The sequence below is a fragment of the Leptonychotes weddellii genome, chromosome 6, assembly GCF_054177405.1.
Source record: "Leptonychotes weddellii isolate Sample4059 chromosome 6, ASM5417740v2, whole genome shotgun sequence".
Classification (NCBI taxonomy): Eukaryota; Metazoa; Chordata; class Mammalia; order Carnivora; family Phocidae; genus Leptonychotes; species Leptonychotes weddellii.
Window position 1 is genome coordinate 74066900 of NC_138374.1, and position 21358 is coordinate 74088257.

Consider the following 21358-nt stretch of genomic DNA (forward strand, 5'->3'; position numbering starts at 1 on the left):
GGGGTTTTCCACATAAAGTATCATCTCATCTGCAAAGAGTGAGAGTTTGACTTCTTTGCCAATTCGGATGCCTTTTATTTCTTTTTGTTGTCTGATTGCTGTGGCTAGGACTTCTAGTACTATGTTCAATAGCAGTGGTGATAGTGGACATCCCTGCCGTGTTCCTGACCTTAGGAGGAAAGCTCTCAGTTTTTCCCCATTGAGAATGATATTTGCTGTGGGTTTTTCATAGATGGCTTTTATGATATTGAGGTATGTACCCTCTATCCCTACACTCTGAAGAGTTTTAATCAGGAAAGGATGCTGTACTTTGTCAAATGCTTTTTCTGCATCTATTGAGAGGATCATATGGTTCTTGTTCTTTCTTTTATTAATGTACTGTATCACATTGATTAATTTGCAGATGTTGAACCATCATTTCACCAATGAAAGTGAATTAGTAATAAAAATTGACCCCAAAAATAAAAATTCCAGGACCAGATAGATTCACAAATTAATTCTATCAGACATTTAAACAAGAGTTAATACCTATTCTTCTCAAACTATCCCTAAAATATTTGAGGAAGGAAAGCTTCCAAATACATTCTATGAGGCCAGTATTACCCTGATACCAAAAGACACCACACAAAAAAAGAAAACTGCAGGCCGATATCTCTGGTGAACATAGATACAAAAATCCTCAAGAAAATATTAGCAAGTTACATACAATACATTGAAAAGATCATTCATCACAACTTTGTGGGATTTATTCCTAGACTGCAAGGATGGTTCAATATTTGTAAATCCATCAACATCATACAACATATCAACAAAATGAAGGATAAAAATCATATCATCTCAATAGATGCAGAAAAAGCAATTAACAATATTTAATATACATTCATGATAAAAATTATTAACAAAATTGGGTCAGAGGGAGCATACCTCAACATAATAAAGGCCATATAAGAAAAACTCACAACTAATATCATAGACAATGGTGAAAAACTGAGAGCTTTCCCTTTAAGGTCAGGAGCAAGACAAGGATGTCCACTCTCATCACTTTTATTCAATACAGTACTGGAAGTCTTAGTCACAGCAATCAGACAAGAAAAAGAGGTAAGAGGCATCCATATTGGTAGGGAAGTTAAACTGTCACTATTTGTGGATGGTATGATAATATACATAGGGAACCCTAAAGACCGCCAAAAAACTACTAGAAGTAATAAGTGAATTCAGTAAAATGGCAGGATATAAAAATAATAATAAAAAAATCAGTAGTGTTGCTATACACAAACAACAAAGTTGCAGAAAGAGAGATTTAAAAACAAACAAACCAACCAAAATTTACAATCATATCAAAGATAATAAAATACCTAGGAATACCCTTAACAAAAGAGGTGAAATATCTGTACTCTAAAAACGATAAAATACTGATGAACGGATATGAAAAGGACACAAACAAATGGAAAGATATTCCATGCTTGTGGATTGGAAAAATTAATATTGTCAAAATGTCCATGTCACCCAAAGCAATCTACAGATTCCATGCAATCCACATCAAAACACCAACAACATTTTTCACAAAACTAGAACAAATAATACTAAAATTTGTATGGGATCACAGAAGACCTTGAATTGCCAAACCAATCCTAAGAAAGAACAAAGCTGGAGGTATCACAATCACAGATTTCAAGATATACCATAAAGCTATAGTAACAAAACAGTATGGTACTGGGACAAAAATAGACACACAGATCAACAGAACAGAAGAGAGAGCCCAGAAATAAACCCATAATTTATATGGTCAATTAATCTCCAACAAAGGAGCCAACAATAAGCAATGGGAAAGAGACAGTCTTTTCAATAAATGGTGCTGGGAAAACTGGACAGCTACATGTAAAAGAATGAAACTAGACTAGTTTCTAACACATTACACAAAAATAAATTTAAAATGGATTAAAGATCTACACATGACACCTAAAATCATAAAAATCCTGAAGAGAACACAGGCAGTAATTTCTCTGGTATTAGCCATTGCAACATTTTTCTAGATAATGTTGCCTAAGGTCAGGAAAACAAAAGCAAAAATAAACTGTTGTGACTATATCAAAATAAAAAGTTACTACACAGCAAAGGAAATAATCAACAAAACCAAACTAATGGCATCCTACTGAAAGGGAGAAGATATTTGCAAATGACATATCTAATAAAGGGTTAGCATCCAAAATATATAAAGAACTTATAAAACTCAATACCATTTCTAAAGTTCTGAGTTTATTCCATTTGGTTCTTGTCTTGATTTTAAATTTGGAGTTAATTGTATTAAAATTCCATCCCCTTGATAATCAATTCACCTATAACTAAAATCTTGTCAATAAATTCAACCATGTTTTCATCTATGTCTTAAAAGCACATTTCTTTTTGTATCAATTATTTCTAGGTTTGATGATAGGATATTGTCTCTAATTTCTTGTTGTTCTCCACTGTTAGTTTTAAATTTATCATTTTTTCCTTCTGTCACACTTTCTTTGTGCATTTTTTATAATTCTAATTGAAAACATTAAACTCCCTTTGTCCCACTTCCACATCTTCCAAATCTCAAGTCTAAATCTATTCTCTTTATAATCTCCTTTTTAAGCTATTTCTGATGAATAATAAATTGTTTTCTATTCCAAAATAGTGCCAAAAACTCTGTAATCCAACCCCCTAAAAAAATGAAATCTCAAATTCTCTTATACTTGTCTCTCAAGAAAACCAAAATCACTCTATTAATAGCCAATTTCTCAATTTAGGGAAATACTACAAAAATTTTCCTGGGTCATTTTCCTGATGCATTTTTTTTTTCTTTTGGCAGTGCTTCTAAGAATATAGTTCTTGGTCTACTTGCATGGGAAAGACCAAGACCCTACCCTATCTTCTGAGTCAGAATCTCTGAAAAGCAAGGTCAGAAATGTGTACCCTGGGAAATCTCTAAAGCTTGAGAACCACCAAGTTATGGTATGTAAAATGCCCATACCTGTTGTTTAAACATAAAAACAAGTATAAAAATCAGGAACTAAATTTTTGCTGATAGAACCACCATTTTTCTGACTATGCAGATTCAAATCCCCAAGTTTCTCTCTTATGATTCCCCATGCGTTACCCATGTGACTCTTCCTTGCTTGTGTCACTGCTATTCTCTCATCCTGTGTACTGGGGTGTTTTTTTCTGTAGTCCTACTCTGCTTCCCCATCTAAAGCCTTGTCCTCTCAATGCTTGTACCACTCTGATAGCCTCCTAAGTCTTCTGACAGTCCAGCCATTTATAATAAGGTAAACATGCTAAAAAGCCACTTTAATCTTCCAATTATGAAGACAAAATTTTACCTGTTGTTTACTGCAGTGATCCCCAAAGTGTGATTTATTTACTGTTATAATTTACATACAATTAAATGCACAGATAAGCTTCAGTGTTTTTGGAGAATTGTATAGACCCAAGTAACCAAAGCCCATATTAAAACATTAATTTTCATTCATTTTGTCCAAAAATAATACAAAAAATATGCCTAACAAATATTTAATATTCCAGGGGACTCTTACTGCTCTTGGCATGTGGGTAGCAACATTGGCAAGGAGCCTTGAGGGAGGCGTGGAGACTATGCAGTGTGGATGGGAGGACAGAAACACTCCCCCTGTGGGTCTGCTTTCAGCATATTGCAGTGAGTTTTGGTTCATATATGACCAGTTCATATGTGACCTGTGTTTTGTAGCATTCATTTTTCACCAAACTAATACAAAAATGAGTAACCAGCTGAGAAATATTTCCTCAAGTGGACTTCAGATTAACGATAACACTAATGGTGCATGGAAAAGTGAATACCAGGAAAGAGGCAGGATGCTCACTCCCTGGACTTAATCAGTCATGTCATTAGGTCACATCATGAAGACCTAAGCAGATCAAGTCAGCCTGACAATTTTAAACAATTAGTAGAATTACTTGAAATGTGGACTTATATCCAATATAATTAATAGTAATCGTAGCTCTATGCAGCTGTTGAGCATTGAAGTTTTAACTAGTGATTATGCATGCATAATTATGAAACATTAGAGGGCTTACTCAACTTATTTTTAACTCATGGGATAAGGAATGAAAAAGTTATGTCTTCAATCCAACATGTAACTATTTTAAGGTAACATGTACACAAATTACCTGAAGTAGATCAGAGATAGCTACAGATTTTGTGCCTTCTTGAATAAGGGCTAGATTCCTGCTTGATTTGACCAATGGTTGGTAGTGGAAATGATGTCATTCCAGTGCTGGGACTAAGCTTTGAGAAGACTGGTAGCCTTCACTTTTAGCTTCTTAGAAGTCAGTGACCAATGCTGTGAAGAAGGCTATAGAATAAGGTGAGGCCCAAGGAATGGGAGAAGTGAGTAACCACCCTGGATGTCTATATCCCTGGGCTAGCTCCCACCACACATTTGAGTAGCCTCAAATACACTGTGAGAGAAGCAGAAGACCTGACTTGTTGATCCCAATCAACCCACACAAATATGAGAAATACCAAGTTGCTGTCATTTTAGGTCACTAATCTTTTGAGTGATTTATTGTACAAGAACAGACAACTAAAGCATTACCCACTATCTCTACAGCTTCCCTCATGTTTCCCCAGCTTATATTATTTTCATGAATTTTGGTCCATTTCCACCCAGTTACTTGCCCTGAACTTTATCGTTTTTCCCACTGGCTATAATAGGTTAATGACTAGAGTAACATAGCAAACCAAGTACTGAGAATAGTAAAGCCTTCCCACAAACCCAGGGTCATGATCCTTTGGGCTATTACTTGAGAAAGAAATAGACTTCTATTTGATTTAAGCCACTGTGTTTTGGAGGTTTTCTTTCTTTCTTTCTTTCCTTTCTTTTTCTTTCTTTCTTTTTTCTTTCTTTCTTTCTTCTTTCCTTCCTTCCTTCCTTCTTTTTTATTATGTTATGTTAATCACCATACATTACATCATTAGTTTTTGATGTAGTGTTCCATGATTCATTGTTTGCGTATAACATCCAGTGCTCTATGCAGTACGTTCTTTATAGAAGTACCTAAGCTTGTACCTTTACTAATATAAACACTCCCTACCCCATTACTATAGATAATATAACTTATCTTTGGATTCAGTCAATGCTCTCATTTTTAGCAGATCTATTTTTGTGAGTTCCAGTATTTCTAGCTTATTATTCTACACTATGTGATCTTTATGGGGGACAGGACAAGAAGTTCAATGTGTTTAAAATGAATTTCTAAACACATTTAGAACAATTTCCAGGGGAAGCCATAAAGATATGAATAATACTGATACTCAGTACTATGACCTGTGTAGTAGGAGAAACATCTTCCAATAATGTGTGCCATAAAATCAAACTTCTCTCATGCCTACATAATAATAATAATACTTCACAATACTCCAGCTTTTTAGCCAGTAATAAGTTTCTGATAATAGTGAAGAATAACCCACAGAATCCCAAAAGGAAAAGAAGAAAATTTCCGAATTAGTGGAGGTTATTCAAAATTAGAATCAACATCCTGGAAAATAGAAAGGCCTGAGGGAAGGGAACTCACAGACTATGTGTGAGTTTGAAAGACCAGCGTGTAAACAAGGATGCAGTTATTAGGTGTATGGCACTGGGAAAACAAAGCTAAACAAGAAAAGTAAAAGCAAATAAATAGAAATTCTGGGCTCTCCCTCCAGTATTTGTGAAATTTGAAATATACAAAAGAGGGAATTCCTTTTTCAATTTAAAATATATATTCCTTTTTCAATTTAAAATATATATATATTTAAAATATATATTAAAATCTGAATCTTCCTCAGGGCTTTTCCAACATGAGCATCCTGTACACTTGAGCACAAAAATACTAATATTTAATAATGTTCATCTGAGTTAATGTGTGCTTGTAAAAAATGTTTGAACCCGAGTTTTCGGGATTGGTGTCTCCATTCTTAACCAGTGTGTGACACCAGCTCTTCAGTTGCTAGGATATTCATAATATTATCACAATTATCATACTTACTTTGAATAAGGAAAATTAGCTATTAATTATATTTTAATATTTACATGTTAGTATGTAACATCTATCTTATCTATATATTTATTATTTTTTTAAAAGATTTATTTATTTATTTTAGAGAGAGAGCGTGTGTGTGGGGGGGGGAGAGGGAGAGGGGAAGAAGATTCCCCCTGAGTGCTGAGCCTGACTTGTGGTTCCATCTCAGGACCCTGAGGTCATGTCCCGAGCAGAAACCAAGAGTCAGATGCTTAACTGACTGAGCCACCCAGGCTCCCCTATATGTTATATTTAATACATATTACTTGTCATACACTAGGTGCTCAGATAAGAGTACCCAACATTACAAAATACTAATATTACAAGCCAGTATTATAAACTAAAAATTAGTAGATCTTCTTATATTATTGGAAGTAAATACACACTCCATCATATCTTTGTTAATGATGGTGTGGGAACTGTCATGGAAATGCCCTTCTTTGTCTCTTGTGAGAGCTTTGGACTTAAAGTTGATTTTGTCCTATAAAAGTATTGCTACCCCTGCCCTCTGTGGGTTTACATATGCCAGAAATACATTTCCATGCCTTCACTTTCAGCCTACTAGTGTCCTCAGGCTTAAGTGAGTCTCCCATTGGTAGCTTACAGTTGGATCTTCTTAAAAAAATCCATTTAGCCAGTCTATGTCTTTTAATTGGAGATTTTAAACCACTTACAACTGGAGTAATTATTGATGGGTAAGGACTAACTCTCGCCACCTTATTGATACATGTTTTGCAGGGCAGCCCAGTGAGGGTGGATCAAAGCTGCAACTCAGGGCTGACTGGTCATCCACAGAGCAGCAAGCAGCTGGGCCCCAGGGATGGCAGACACACTGTGACTTAGGACCCCAAAAGCAGGGCACAGCAGGGACTGCACCCTGGGGTAGGTCTCAGTGCAGTGATAGTTTCAGCTCCAGGAAGGAGACAGAGCCAAGGGCTCTGCGCAGTTCTGTCAGCTAGATTCGGCATTGGTGAGGACTGTAGGGTCCTTCCTAGCAAAGGCAGCAAATGCCCATGATGGGGACGTTTGCTGGGATTCCCCTGCTCTCCTGGTCCTGTGAGGTGGAGTCCCTCCAAGGGGACCCCTCCTGGCACTGAACTGCTCAGATTGGGGGAAGGCATAATGCAGGTAAAAGGCTATTGCTTTCCTATGTGGGAATCCTCAGTCTGTAGGCCCTGTAGAGTTTCTGCTGTTTTCACTGTTGTAGTCCAGAACTTTCCCAGAGCAATTTCCATCAGTCTGTAGTTATTTATTATTTTGTAATTTTTGTGGGCAAGACAAGAGTTGGGGTCTCCTAGCCCTCCATTTTGCTGACATCACCTTCTCTGTATTTTTACTTACAAAAATAAAATTCTTCCTTTCACTTAGTTAGAAATTTTATAGTTCCCCTTTAGTTTTGATTCTGTGGTTCTATGGTTTTCCTATTTAAACAGAGTGAGTTCTAGTTCTTCAAACTTCTCAAAATTTTCTTTGAGCCTAACAAAATTTTTAAATAAATCTATCTTGGGTTTTTAAAAACAATTTGAAAAGAATGTGTATTTCTCTTTTCATCCTCTTAGTCACTTAATCACTATATGTTTATTGAATTTTTATCAACTTGATCTAAGTTCTAAGAAGGTAGCTTTAAAATCTTTCACTATGATAATGGTTAAATTAAAATCTCCCTGTATTTCTAATAGTGTTTGTTGTATATGAGTTTCAGTGACATGTCATTAAGTAAATTTACACTTAATCAGGTTTTGGTTTTGTCAGATTTTGTTTCTGCATCTTTTGAAGTAATCATGGGTTTTTTTAATCCCTTTTTGCCTATTACTGTGGTGTATTACACTGGCTTATTTGTAAATAAAACCAACCTTGCATTCATGGGATAAATTCATTTTGGTCAAAGCGCATAATCCTGTTTATAAACCGCTGGATTTGATTTGCTAGTATTCAAATGAGAAAATCTACATCTATATTCCTAAGGGATATTGTTGTATAACTTTCCATTCTTGTGATGTCTTTGGCTAGTTTTGGTATCACGGTGATTCTAGCCTCCCAGAATGAGTTAGGTAGTATACCCTGCTCTTTTACTTTTTGGAAGAGTTTCAGAAGGATAGGTGTTAAATCTTTTTTTTTTTTTAAGTTTGGTGGAATTCACTGGTCAAGACTTCTGGTCTTGGGTTTTCCTTTGAGAAGTTTTTGATGAATATATCAATGTCCTTACAGGTCATAAGTTTGCTCAGAATTTTCTGTCTTCTTGAGTCTGTTTCAATAGCTTGTGTCTTTCTAGCAATTTGACCATTGTAGTTTTCTAATTTGTGCATGATTGTATGTAATATGCCCTTATATTTTCATGTCTAAAAGGTCAGCAATAAGGTCCTTTATTTCATTCTAGAGTGAGTAAATTGCTTCTTCTCTTTTATACTCTTGATCAACATAGCTAGAGCTTTATTAGTTTTGCTGTTCTTTTCAAAGAATGAATTTTTAGTTTCATTGATATTAATTTCCACTCTAGTCTTTATTTGAAAAGAATGTGTATTTCTCTTTTTTTTTTCCCCATCTTAATCCTCTTAGTCACTTAATCACTATACACTTATTGAATGCTTTTTCTGTTTTAGTTTTCTCTGTTTTAGTTTACTCATCCTTTTCCAGTTGGTGTGAAGGATTACAATGTTGATTAGATTTTTCTTCTCTCTTAATGTTGGCATGTTCAACTATAAATCTCTCTCTGAGTATGTCTTGATCTTCATCCCATAAATTTTGGTGGGACATGTTTTCATTCTTATTTATCTCAAAGTAGTTTTCGAACTCTCTTTGGGGTTTTTCCTTTGAACCATGGCTATTCAGGAGTGTGTTTTAATTTCCATATGTATGTGAGTTTCCAAATTTTCTTTGTTAGTGATTATTGATTTCATTCCATTGTGGTCAAAGAATATAGTTTGTATAATTTCGATCATTTTCAATTTAATGACACCTGTTTTTGTGGCCTAACATGTGGTCTATATTAAAGAATATTCCATGTGCCTTTGAGAAGAAGGTGTATACTGTTGTTTTGGGTTTGAGCATTGTATGAATATCTGTAGGGTCTAGTTGGCTTGCAGTACTGTTCAATTCTGTCCTTGCTCCCCTCTATCTACCTGTTTAATCCATTACTGACAGTAGGGTATCAGAATCTCCAACTATCATGCTTGAATGATCTATTTCCCCCTTCAGGTTTATCAGTTTTTGCTTCATGTACTTTTGGGCTCTATTGTTAGGTGCATATATGTTTATAACTATTATACCTTCTTAATGGATTGACTGTTATTGTTATAAGATGTCCATCTTTGTCTCAAAAAATATTATTGTTTAACCTATTTTAGTCTAACATAAGTAGTATTACCTCAGCTCACTTTTATTTACCATTTGTGTGGACTGTCTTTTCACATCCTTTTACACTCCAATGATCTATGTCTCTGTATCTAAAGTGTGTCTCTGTAGACTGTATAGTTAGATCATGTTTTCCTTTCTTTTTTATGTATTCTGCTAATCTCTGCCTTTTATTGGAACATTTGATTCACTTACATTGATTGTGATTACTAAAAAGGTAGGATTTGCGTTTGTCATTTTGCTATTTGTCTTCTGTATTTCCTAACTTTTCTGTTCCTCTATTACTCTATTACTGACTTCCTTTGTGTTAAATGGGTATCTTTCATATGTACTGTTTAAATCCCCTTGTTGTGTCTTTTCATATAAATCTTTAAATTGGTTAAGTAATTTAGATCTTTAAATTTGCTTCCCTTTTCTAGTTATTATTGCAAATACATGTTTATACATTTCCTGTCCATCAGTGTTGATATACAGTTATTGCTTTATAGTGTTTTCTTTATATCAGATAGAAAAAGAAGATTTACTAGAAAAAACTACACCTATGCTATCTTTTATACTTACCTATGTAGTTGTTTTTACCACTATTCTGTATTTCTTTTTTTTAAGATTTTATTTATTTATTTGTGAGAGAGAGAGAGCACAAGCAGAGGTAGCGTCACGAGAGCAGACAGAGGGAGAAGCAGACTCCCTGCTGAGCAAGGAGCCCGATGTGGGACTTGATCCCAGGATCCTGGGATCATGACCTGAGCTGAAGGCAGATGCTTAACTGACTGAGCCACCCAGGCATCCCTATTTTGTATTTCTTCATGTAGAATTGAGTTACTCTCTATTGTGCTTTAATTTCAGCCTTAGATTTCTCTTCGACAGTTCTTATAGAGGAAGTCTGCTGCTGACAAACTCTCTCATTTTCTTTTTCTGGGAATGTCTTAATTTCTTATTCATTTTTTGAAGGAAATATTTGCCATATTTAGAATTATTGATGGGCAATTTTTTCTTTCAGTACTTTGAACATGTCATCCCACTGTTTTCTAGTATCCATGGTTTCAGATGATAAATCATGTTATAATTTTATTGAGACTTAATATCCATGAAAAGTCACCATTTTGTTACTTTCAAATTGTTTATTTGTCTGTGTCATTTGATAATTTGATTGAGATGTGTCTGGATTTCTTTGAGTCTATACTTTTTGAAAACTCACTGAGCTTCTTGGATGTGTAGATTTTTTTAAATTTAAGATGTTTTTGACCATTATTTATTGATATATTCTTTCAGCCCCTTTCTCTTCTCTCCTGGGACTCCTGTTATGCATATGTTGGTATACAGAATGGTATCCTACAAGTGTCTGAGGCTCTCTTCTTCACTTTCTCCACTCTTTTTTTCTTTCTGTTCTCCGATTTGATCATCTCAATTGATCTCTCTTCAAATTTGCTGATTTTTTCTTCTTCCTGCTTGAATCTTCTATTAAGTCCCGCTAGTAAATTTTTAATTTCAGTTGTTATATTTTTCAATTCCAAAATTTCTATTTGGTTATTTTTTTATATTATTTCTGTCTCTTTGTTAATATTCTCTATTTGATAAAATATCATTTCCATGTTTTAATTCTTTGCACATGATTTCCTTTAGTTCTTTGAACATATTTTAAATACCCAGTTGAAAGTCTTTGTTTGTTTTTCTCCAATTGAAAGTCTTTGTAAGTCCAACATCTGGGCTTCCTCAGAAACTCTTTTGTTGATTTATTTGCCCTGTGTATCAACCATTCTTCCCTGTTTCTTTCCAGTCTCATAATTTTTATTAAAAACTGGTCATTTTCAACAGTATTATGTGGCAACACTGAAAATCCGATTTCTTCCTTCCCCAGAGTCTATTGAAGATATTGCTTGTTTTACTTGTGCTCATTTGTTTTCTCAACTAATGATTTCTGAACTAATACTCTAAAATCTGTATTTTTTTGTCATGTGGGGTCACTGAAATCCGTACTTAGTGTAGTGATTAATGATTGGACAAAGATCTTTTTACATATTTGGAAGCAATAAATCTCCTAGTCTTTGTTGAGGAGCACTTTGTGCATTTTGGATCACATCTTTAGTCCTTAGTCCTGCTGTTTAGAACTCCACCTTAGCCTTTGCTTTCTGCTTTTCCAGAAACCCAAGGTAAGCCAGAAATGAAAACCCAAGGCATTCTCAGATGTTTTCTGAAAATACACACAGCACTATTCTTATTGTTGTCCTACGATTCCTAGAAATATGTCAATGCTTTATACAGACCCTATGGATATCATTCCTAGCTTTCTTTTTTAAGTTTACTGTTTAGCCTATTGCTTGTCCCAACTGTTATCTATCACTTCAGGCAGCAACAAAGTAAAAACACTTGCCTGTAATTGTTTTTGACAAACTTCTCCCCCCTCTTCCCCCTCCAGCCCCTAAATAATGCCTTTTTTTTTTTTTTTTTTTTTTTTTTTATGCTGGGTGAAATCTGAGTCAGCGTTTTATGTGGGCTCTTCCAGAGAACCACCAGCCAGGTCACATGACAATTCTTGGAAATGAGGCTTTCAAAGACCTCCAGTTTTGTTCTGCTTCTTCCAATGACTGATAAGCTGCTTTGGGAATGCAGGTTGCTATTTTTTAGTGCTACTGCTGAACTACAGAGCAGGCAATGGGACTCAGGCAAGTGAAAAATTCCACTAAGTTAAAAAAAGTTATTACAAATAGTCAGCTGTTTTTCCTGAATGAATGTTCCCTGAGTTGCTTTAAGCCTTGGTTAATTCAGGAATTAATGATCCAAAATCATGATTTTCACTTTTTTTTAAACCAGTTTTTCAGTGCTTTTATGGAAGGATGAATTTTCAGAAGCCTTTACTTGACTATTTTCAATGACATCACCTGGGATATGTCCTTAAATTATTAAAACTTTACTCTAATCTTACATGTACTATGATTTTATTATACTGAATATAACAAACTTAAAGGGCTTCATTAAATATACCACTCAATGTTTGTGAAATCATAAGTACCCAAACAAAAATAATTCAGTTCATCTAAATTTATGTTGGTTTTATTGAAAATTTTAGTTTACCAGAAAATTCTATTTTGTACTTATCAGTTGAGATGTTATGGTCACTTTTTTTGCCCTTTAGTACATGCTCCAATTTAAACCTAAATTTCACCTTACTTTTTTTTTTATTAAAGATTTTATTTATTTGACAGAGAGAGAGTCCACAAGCAGGGGGAGCAGGAGAGGGAGAAGCAGGCTCCTGCTGAGCATGGAGCCTGATGCAGGGCTTGATCCCAGGACTCTGGGATCACAACCTGAGCTGAAGGCAGACACTTAACCTACTGAGCCACCCAGGCACCCCTCATCTTCTTAATTGAAAACATGAAAGGGGAATTGGTTGGACTGACTATCAGAGTTTTACTAATTCCACACCCCCCCAACCCTCCTCTCCATTTTGGGATAAGACAATTTCCATTTTAAGGCAGTAGTCAATTTTGAGGCTTTTTTTGAATTATGAATCTTTGACTTTGCTTATAGTTGGAATATCTTTCACTCAGATTATCCCTGCTAATCCCACCTTCCACAGATATAATGGTATCATTTTTCTTGAAGAAAGCCAGTGGACACATCATAAGAAATAATGGATTGAGTTGATATAGGGTCAGGTTGCTGGGGGTAATCAATAGTAGAAGCAATAATTCCACCATTGATGACAGTTACAGTGGGACCAGTGAAGGGGTTGGCAACAGTCCTCAGATGACCTTTTTACACACATCAGGATCCATATCCTCACATTCAGTAAGCAGACTACCAAGAATGTGTGAGAGCAGGAGGAGAAATCTCCACATGGTAACTGAGAAAACCAGCTCTGAGTAACACATGCATTCAGAATTATTTGGGTGGGCTTAAGGAAAATTAAGAGTTCTGGAAAGTAAGTAAAATCAGAGCCATGGAAATCCTGTTTTGTATGTTTGGTTTTTGTGTGCATGCTTCTATTCTTACCAGTCTTATTTAACTTAGGAAACAAGATTTTTCTTCCTAACAGTAATGACATCAACTAACATTTATTGAGCACTAACTTTTTTCCAGGTGCTATTACACACTTAGCTGTATTAAATCAAATCCTCAAAACCCTTTTGTGGAAGGTCTGTTCTTATCAACTCAATTTTTAAAGAGGAGCAATCCGAGGCAAAGAGATTAGCAACTCACCCAGCATAATCGTATAATTATGAGTAGTAAGTTTTAAAGTCAGGATCTGAACATAGTTGAAACTATCCATACAACACCCTGCCTTCTAGAAATGCAAATACTATGAAATTATATAATTTTATTTAACTTAGCTGTGAAAGCAGAGTTAGTGCTAATGGTTATGTCCATTATTTAGGACTATCCATCATAGTTGTACAATCAGTTGGTGGCTGATGGTACAGAACAGCAATTCATTATTCTGCTCTCATTACTATGTTGGCTTCTCATTTCACTTAGAGTAAATGACAAAGTAGATTGATAGTATACAAGATTCTATATTTTCTGGCCCCCTCTCATTTTTCACATCCTCTTTCTTTCTTAAAAAACATTTATTTATTCTTTGTGAGAGAGAGAAAGAGAAAGAGAGCATGTAGAGGAGGGGCAGAGGGAGAGGGAGAGAGAGAATCTTAAGCACTCTGTGCTGAGCTTGGGGCCCGACTTGGGACTCAATCTCAGGAGCCTGAGGCCATGACCTGAGCTGAAACCAAGAGTCAGATGCTTAACTAACTGTGCCACCCAGTCACCCTCACATCCTCTTTCTACTTCCCTCTCCAATGCTACACATCTCTTTGATGCTTCTGAAAACCACCAGGCAAGCTCCAGCTTTTATCCCTGCCTAGAAACTATTCCCCCAGATATCAACATGGTTAACTCCTTCAATGTCCATGAGATTTTACTCAAACCTCACTTTTTTTTTTTTAAAGATTCCATTTATTTATTTGACAGAGACAGAGACAGAGACACACAGAGAGAGAGAGCACAAGCAGGGGAAACAGGAGAGGGAGAGGGAGAAGCAGACTCCCCGCTGAGCAGGGAGCCCAATGCAGGACTCGATCCCAGGACTCTGGGATCATGACCTGAGCCAAAGGCAGACGCCCAACCGACTGAGCCAGCCAGGCGCCCCAGCACCCCTTCTGTACTTCTATTCCCACTTATCCAGCTCTATTTTTCCCACAACATTGGCCACTCTCTATCTTGTATAATAAATACATAAATGTATGTTGTTTGTTGCCTGTTTCTGCTGCCAGAACACCAGTTCCACGAAGTGAGGAATCTGTCTTCCTCCACAGAGTAGGTGCTTATTTATTGAAAGAAAGAATAAATGCAATTTCTGAAAGTGAAAGAAACTCATGAATACTGGTGGATTTTAGCCCACTCTGGGTAGCATGATTCTCCAAAACTGTCTTTAAGTTTCATCCTTTGGACTTTGTACATGCTATATCACCCTTCTAGGTATTTTCCCTCCAGTTTTCTACTTGGAAACCCTGATCTTTCTGCTGATAGAACTCTTTCTAAGCAATTTTCTCAGAAATACTTAGCACTTTCTTTCCATGATCCCATGTAATGTGTGGTTCATAGCTTATTTCTAGTGCTTAAAACTAGGTGTTTTAATTTATCTTTTGACATGTTCCTAGCCATAGACTCGACCCCTCCCTAACCTAGAATATTTATCTCTCTTCTTTGTATCTATAGTACCTAGCACAGAGATTGATACACTGTCAACCCTTCAGTTAATGAAAGGAACAATGGCTATTTCTTTTTATCTATGCCAATGCCCTTACAGACTTAAAAGACTGATGCTTATGTTCATAAGGTCTTTTTTTAAAAAATATAATTGTCTAATCTCTGCAACTGGCATATGACATGTGTGTAGTTCTAGAGACCAAAGGCTTGAAACAGAATTGCTTAAACTTTCTTTACAGACAACATTTCTAAGTAGGATATAGCATCATATTTGGAAATCTGTCTAATGTCTGTAGGCTACTGTATTATTATGTATGTGCTCATACACACAGGCTGAAGGCTCAGGGATAGAAAGGGGTTGAGGGTAATGCTTAATTCCACTGAATAGTCATTCTGAAACACACTTCAAAAACAACCCCTTCTTCATTAAGAGATGTATGATCTGTCTCATAGGCATCTGTCTCTCTAGAGACTATAAACCATGCAAAGCAGCAACATCCATATTTTAGCAGACGCAATGAGAAGAGTAGCATAATCAAATTCTCATCATTTTTGTTTTAGTACAATTACCAGTATATGCAGAAGGATGAACTAGAATAGCTCCTGTGGAAATTTTTCAAGGAAAAATTAGCCAAGGGTGTAATGTATTGTGTGCCCTTGGGTAATCATGATCCTTCTCCCATGTTCCAAAAACCCTTATTTAAGTCAGTAATATATTTTCAGAATTACATAATTGTATTCAACCAATGGTAAAATACCAGTAGAGCAAACAGTGTACATTTTCTATTGATTTTTTTTTCAAATTTTTCTTAGAGAATTCTTTATGAGGTAACACAGAGAAAGCTACCAATATGTATATAAATACTCATTTTTTAAAGTTGTTTCACTTCTTCACTAAAAAAAAAAATTTCCATGTTTTCTTCTACACATTTCACTAAAACTAACTCTAAGGGAAAATTGTTATTTTTGAATTTATTTTTATGTAAAAATAATAATTTCCAAGGAGACCAACTTTGCTATTAAAGGTGTTTCCTTTGATTTGAGACAACTTCTTCTACATGGATCTAGAGTGATAACTGAGAGTGTAAAATATTAGTAGATACAAACCAACAAGGATGGAGTAGAGGATGCCTGGCCTATCTGATGGTGGCTGAATATTCTGGTCCTGGTCAACAGCTTGGATGGGCGGGGTAACGATGATGGGGTTCAGTTCTTCCTGGAAAAAAATTCAGAGAGTTTAGTTCAGCTTTATTATTAATGCCTCATGAAGAATCGACACTTGGATATTGGCTATTATAGTTTGGACATCTAGATAATATCTGAGCTAGTACTTAAACTCAGGTTTTAAGATCTGTAACTTAACATATTAGATTAATTAATTTTGAATCTGAAGAGGGAACAATGTGTCCTCAAGGTCAAAATGAAAAGACATAGTAATTACATACTTAGAACTTTCTATTAGGAATTTCTCCTAATAAGAAAGCAAGGAAGAAAGATATCAATAAAGTTTGAATCTTCCCTAGATAATTAAATCAAAAGAAATGTGAGGCTATCAAATATCATTTTTTATCTCTGTCTTTAGACAAGATTTGTAAGAATATTTACATTATTTTTCTTCCTACATCATGTTTTGAAGTTTCACATAAATTAATTACATTAAAATAAAATCTTTAAAAATTGATGCTTTAATTGAATAGTAATCAAAGCCCCATCACTGCAAATTTCATATAGTTAAAATTAATTCTATATCATGCATGTATGTACATTTAACTTATAATTAGCCATAAGAAGATGCTGTTTAAAATAGTAATATATTTGTCTAAGTCAGTGTTTCCCAATATGATGTCCAGTGGTATACTGTTCTGCTATCAGGATTGGCAAACATTTTTCTGTTAAGAACCAGATAATAAATATGTTTATGCTGTGCTGGACATAAAGTATCTGATTCAGCTTTTCAACTCTGCCACTGTAACTCAAAAGCAACAAGTGGGCATGACTATCTTGCAATAAAACTTTATTTACAAAAACAAATGGTGAGTAGGATGTGATTTGTTAACCCCTGTACTAAATTATAAATTATAATTTATAACAGGTATGCTGAAAAAACAAATGTGCACTCTGCACAGATAAGTTTGAGATACAGGGTATTAAATAAATTTTCACTCTACTCTACTGCAGGTCTTTTCAGAGGCTTATTGTGCTAATTGGCATAATGACTGTCCAAGAAGGGGGTTTATTTGCACATTTTCTAGAATCATCCATTTACATCTTGAACTCTTACACTCTCTTAGAACACAGTTTGAAATACTGCTTTAAGACTCTACAACACTCAGTCCAAATATAATAGCAATTTTAATGGGAAATAATGTCTATTTCAATATCTGACTTCACATTCTAAAGAATCACTGCAATGTTACTTTATGTTATTTCTTCTCAAATGATAGAACCTTGAAACATATCATGTACTTTTAAATAAAATCAGTAATGTCTAATCTCAGCAGAAACGTATAGTGGTGCCATGCTAAAAAAAGGCAATGATATTAAACTGTAATGTATGATACTTAATTTTGATTAAGTTATGTTAAGTGATATTAAGCATAGCTATAGTACTAAAATATATTAAGTTATTGAAGTTGCAATAATTAAAGATAATCATTGGCCAATAATGTGGAGCTCACATACATCTGAGGGGCTCTGCCCAGTTCATAATTTTAATGGGCTCTCAGTAGTCTAAAAGTTATTAATATCTTCCTAAAAACAAAGAGCTCCTGGTAGGGATAACTTTCTAATATTTTATTCACTTGTTGAAATGTGGATTCAGAACCATGAAAACGTCAAATCAATATCAAAATCACTCCATTAAATCCTGATGACTACTGTTTTGTTTTTGTTGTTGTTTTCACACAATAGAATACATTACAACATAACACTTCCTTTGCTCCCTGTTTCTGTCCCTCTTTCTCTGTTTTGCTCTCTCTCTCCTCTCCCCCCACCCCAAACTTTCTCTCTGTCACTCACACAGACACACACACAGCTTCCCAATTTCCATTTTACTTCCTCTGTAATCTGGGATTTCTCCTGGAACTGAAAAAAATCCAAAGCTCTTTAAAGTATGTATGTTTGAATGCAGGAGTTAAGGGCTGATAGCTCATCCTAGACATATTTCAAAGGAATCTGACAGCTAAAGTCACCATACAGCTAAGCTACTTCAGTCTGGTTCAACTAGTAAATCTGTGGTAGCTTTTCCCAAAGTACAGTTCTATTCAGACCTTGCGAAGGTATTTTAAATCTCAGGATTTTTTCGCAACCCCATTCTCCTTCCTATGCTCAGAGAAATATACTAAGGGATCCTAGGTTCCTGCTGTTGGAAATAACTTACCCAGAATTAACAAAAATTGAATCTGTGCACAGATAACTTGAGAGTCTCTCTGCTGAACACCTTCACTCCACTATTTCTGTAGAGCTGCTAAGTGACCAACACATATGTGGTTTTAGTTTTGGTAATGAGTCACATAGTTTAAAATCCTCTTCCTATAAAATCTAAAGTTGTTGGGATGAGCAATGGAGTTTTAGTCATATTATTTAAAATTATACGAACAATAGAAAAAACTAAACATAACATGGTAAACAAAACCAAGAGTGAGGGAGAGGTGCTAATAAGATTGCTCAACGTTCATAGTTGGTTATTAATAAATATATGGTGAGAACTGAAGAAATAGAAGCCAGTGTGCTATTTAGAATCAGAAGAATTAAAAATGGAAACAGCAAAATGTTGATGACTCAGGAGAGTGGGTCTAGGAGTGAAGGTAGGTGGGATGAAAGGTATTTATTTAAAGTCATTTGGTCCCGTGTTACTATGTAGTTACCATACTCTGAACTACTTTTAATATTACAAATACAAAAATTGTACTAGTGAGAATAAAATTAACCCTCTGGGTGAAGGCTTCATTAAGTTTCTGGAAATTCGGGAGAAGCATAGCTATCTTAAATAACTTGTTAGGACTGACTTTTGTCTTGTGCTATCTTAAGAAAAACTATTTTTCCTTTTCTTTAAAGATTTATTCATTCATTTTAGAGTGAGAGAACAAGAAAAAGCATGAGCAAGGGAAGGGGCAAGGGGAAAGGGAAAGAGACAATCTCCAGCAGATTCCCCACTGATAGAGGAGCCCCATGCAGGACTCAATCTCACGATCCTAAGATCATGACCTGAGCTGAAATCAAGAGTCCAATGCGCAACCAAATGAGCCACTCAGATGCCCCAGAAAAATTATTTTTCTTATGCTACCATTAATGAGTTTTTCAGAAAATCTAGGTTTAAAGGTGAAAAGAATGAGTTCTCAGATATAATGTCTAAGATTATCTCCCAAGTAGATGGGGATCTTTGAATCTTGAGAATTTTTAACACTAGCAACACATAACATAAAAGGATGCTGTGTTTTGTTTAGAATGATACTGTTAAAATATTTAATATAATTTTTCATAAAGATAAGTAACATTTAAACCAGAGTACGGAAATTATACATTCATTCATTAGGAGAAACAACATAGTAACATGCATCATTTTTTGAACTTTTCTCTCACCAAAAAACCTCTATATTAGATGCAGCCAGGCATTGGAAGGGCATACAAATAAGCAAGAAAATCCCAGAGGGATACAATTCCTTAGAATAAGCAAGAATTTTATGGAAAAAAACATGTAGGGACACGTGGGGGGCTCAGTCGGTTAAGCATCTGGCTTTGGCTCAGGTCATGATCTCAGGATCCTGGAATCGAGTCCCTCATTGGGCTCCTTGCTCAGCAGGGAGTCTGCTTCTCCCTCTGCCTCTTCCCTCCCCCACCTCCTCTCTCTCTCTCTCTCAAATAAATAAATAAAACCTTAAAAAAAAAGGAAAAGAAACAAACAAACGTGTAATCATTTACAGGGTTGGCAAACAATATATATTCATTTAATACATTTTTTGTCAATTTGTATTCTACTGAATTACACAGCCTGGTAAGAGATCACTACTCTCAAGAAGGCTCTAAGGCGGGGTGCCTGGGTGGCTCAGTCGTTAAGCGTCTGCCTTCGGCTCAGGTCATGATCCCAGGGTTCTGGGATCGAGCCCCGCATCGGGCTCCCTGCTCTGCGGGGAGCCTGCTTCTCCCTCACCCTCTGCTTGCCTCTCTGCCTACTTGTGCTTTCCCTCTTTCTCTCTTTGTCAAATAAATAAAGAAAATCTTTAAAAAAAATATGCTTGGGTGTCCTTAAGGAAAGGATTAAGAGGTTCCTCTATGATGGTATAATTATTGGAATCACTCTTCACTGAAAACTCTGTTGGCAGGTGCGCACAAATATAACCCACAGCCTAGTGCGAACAGTTTGCAACATATTTGATTCATCAAGTTGAATTCTAGGAGTTACATTAAAAAGGCACCCAAACACCTTGCCCCTAAAGCAAATCTGCCTTCTCTCAGTCTTATTTGTCTTTGAATAGTCATGTCTCCTAAATTCTGTTCACACTAATAGGTGCATGTTACAAGTGCACAGAATAGCAGGCTCTCATTTCACTGCTGCTTGATTCAGCAGAGTTAAATTCCTGACATATTTAGTAATGGCAATTCACCTCTAAAATGAATTAAGTCCATGTAACGAGATTCATGTTGTGAGGATAATCATAGAATCCATTAAAGAGTAACAAAAAGATTGTCTACAGTCAAAATTCTCTATGATTCTATGATTGTAAGACCCAAGATTATTCTGCTAGGGACCCATGCTTCATGTTGATTAGGTGGTCTGGAGAGGTGCCTTGTCTTTTCAATAGATCTAAGACCATGTTTTCATGTTCAACTGTTGAATTCTTTTGAGAAAATAACAGGAGGCAATTAGAGGGTTGGGTCTGTGAGGGTTAGTTATTCCTGCTACGAGTTTCAGTCCCAATTCTGCTATTGTATGTTTATGTGTAGATATACCTGTATCTATTTATAAAGATAATAAGTAAAAATGTATTCACAAGCAATCACAAAAGAAGATTAAGGGACCTGTTCTGTAGATTTAAGGAAGCCCCAGCTCTTTGTTCTTTTAGGTGTTCAAACTACTACCTTGCATAAAAAAATACATTCAAGGGAAATGCCTAGATTTCGGAGGTAGGATACTTTTGCTATTTTAACCAGCGTCAGACAAAGAAGATTCATGGTCTGCAGGACTGTAAGATTCAGACTATACCACCCCGAAAGTTAAAAGCGCACCTAATTCATTTGGTTC

At 35.5% G+C, this 21358-nt stretch overlaps 1 protein-coding gene across 1 annotated transcript in view; it reads right to left on the bottom strand.

The window, feature by feature from the left end:
* LOC102751140 (protocadherin-15) overlaps positions 1 to 21358 on the bottom strand; it is a 762960-nt gene that overhangs the window by 286770 nt on the left and 454832 nt on the right. Inside the window, exon 9 of the mRNA XM_081823172.1 lies at positions 16225 to 16333. Coding sequence (XP_081679298.1) covers positions 16225 to 16333 — 109 coding nt within the window. The remainder of the gene's footprint in view (positions 1 to 16224; positions 16334 to 21358) is intronic.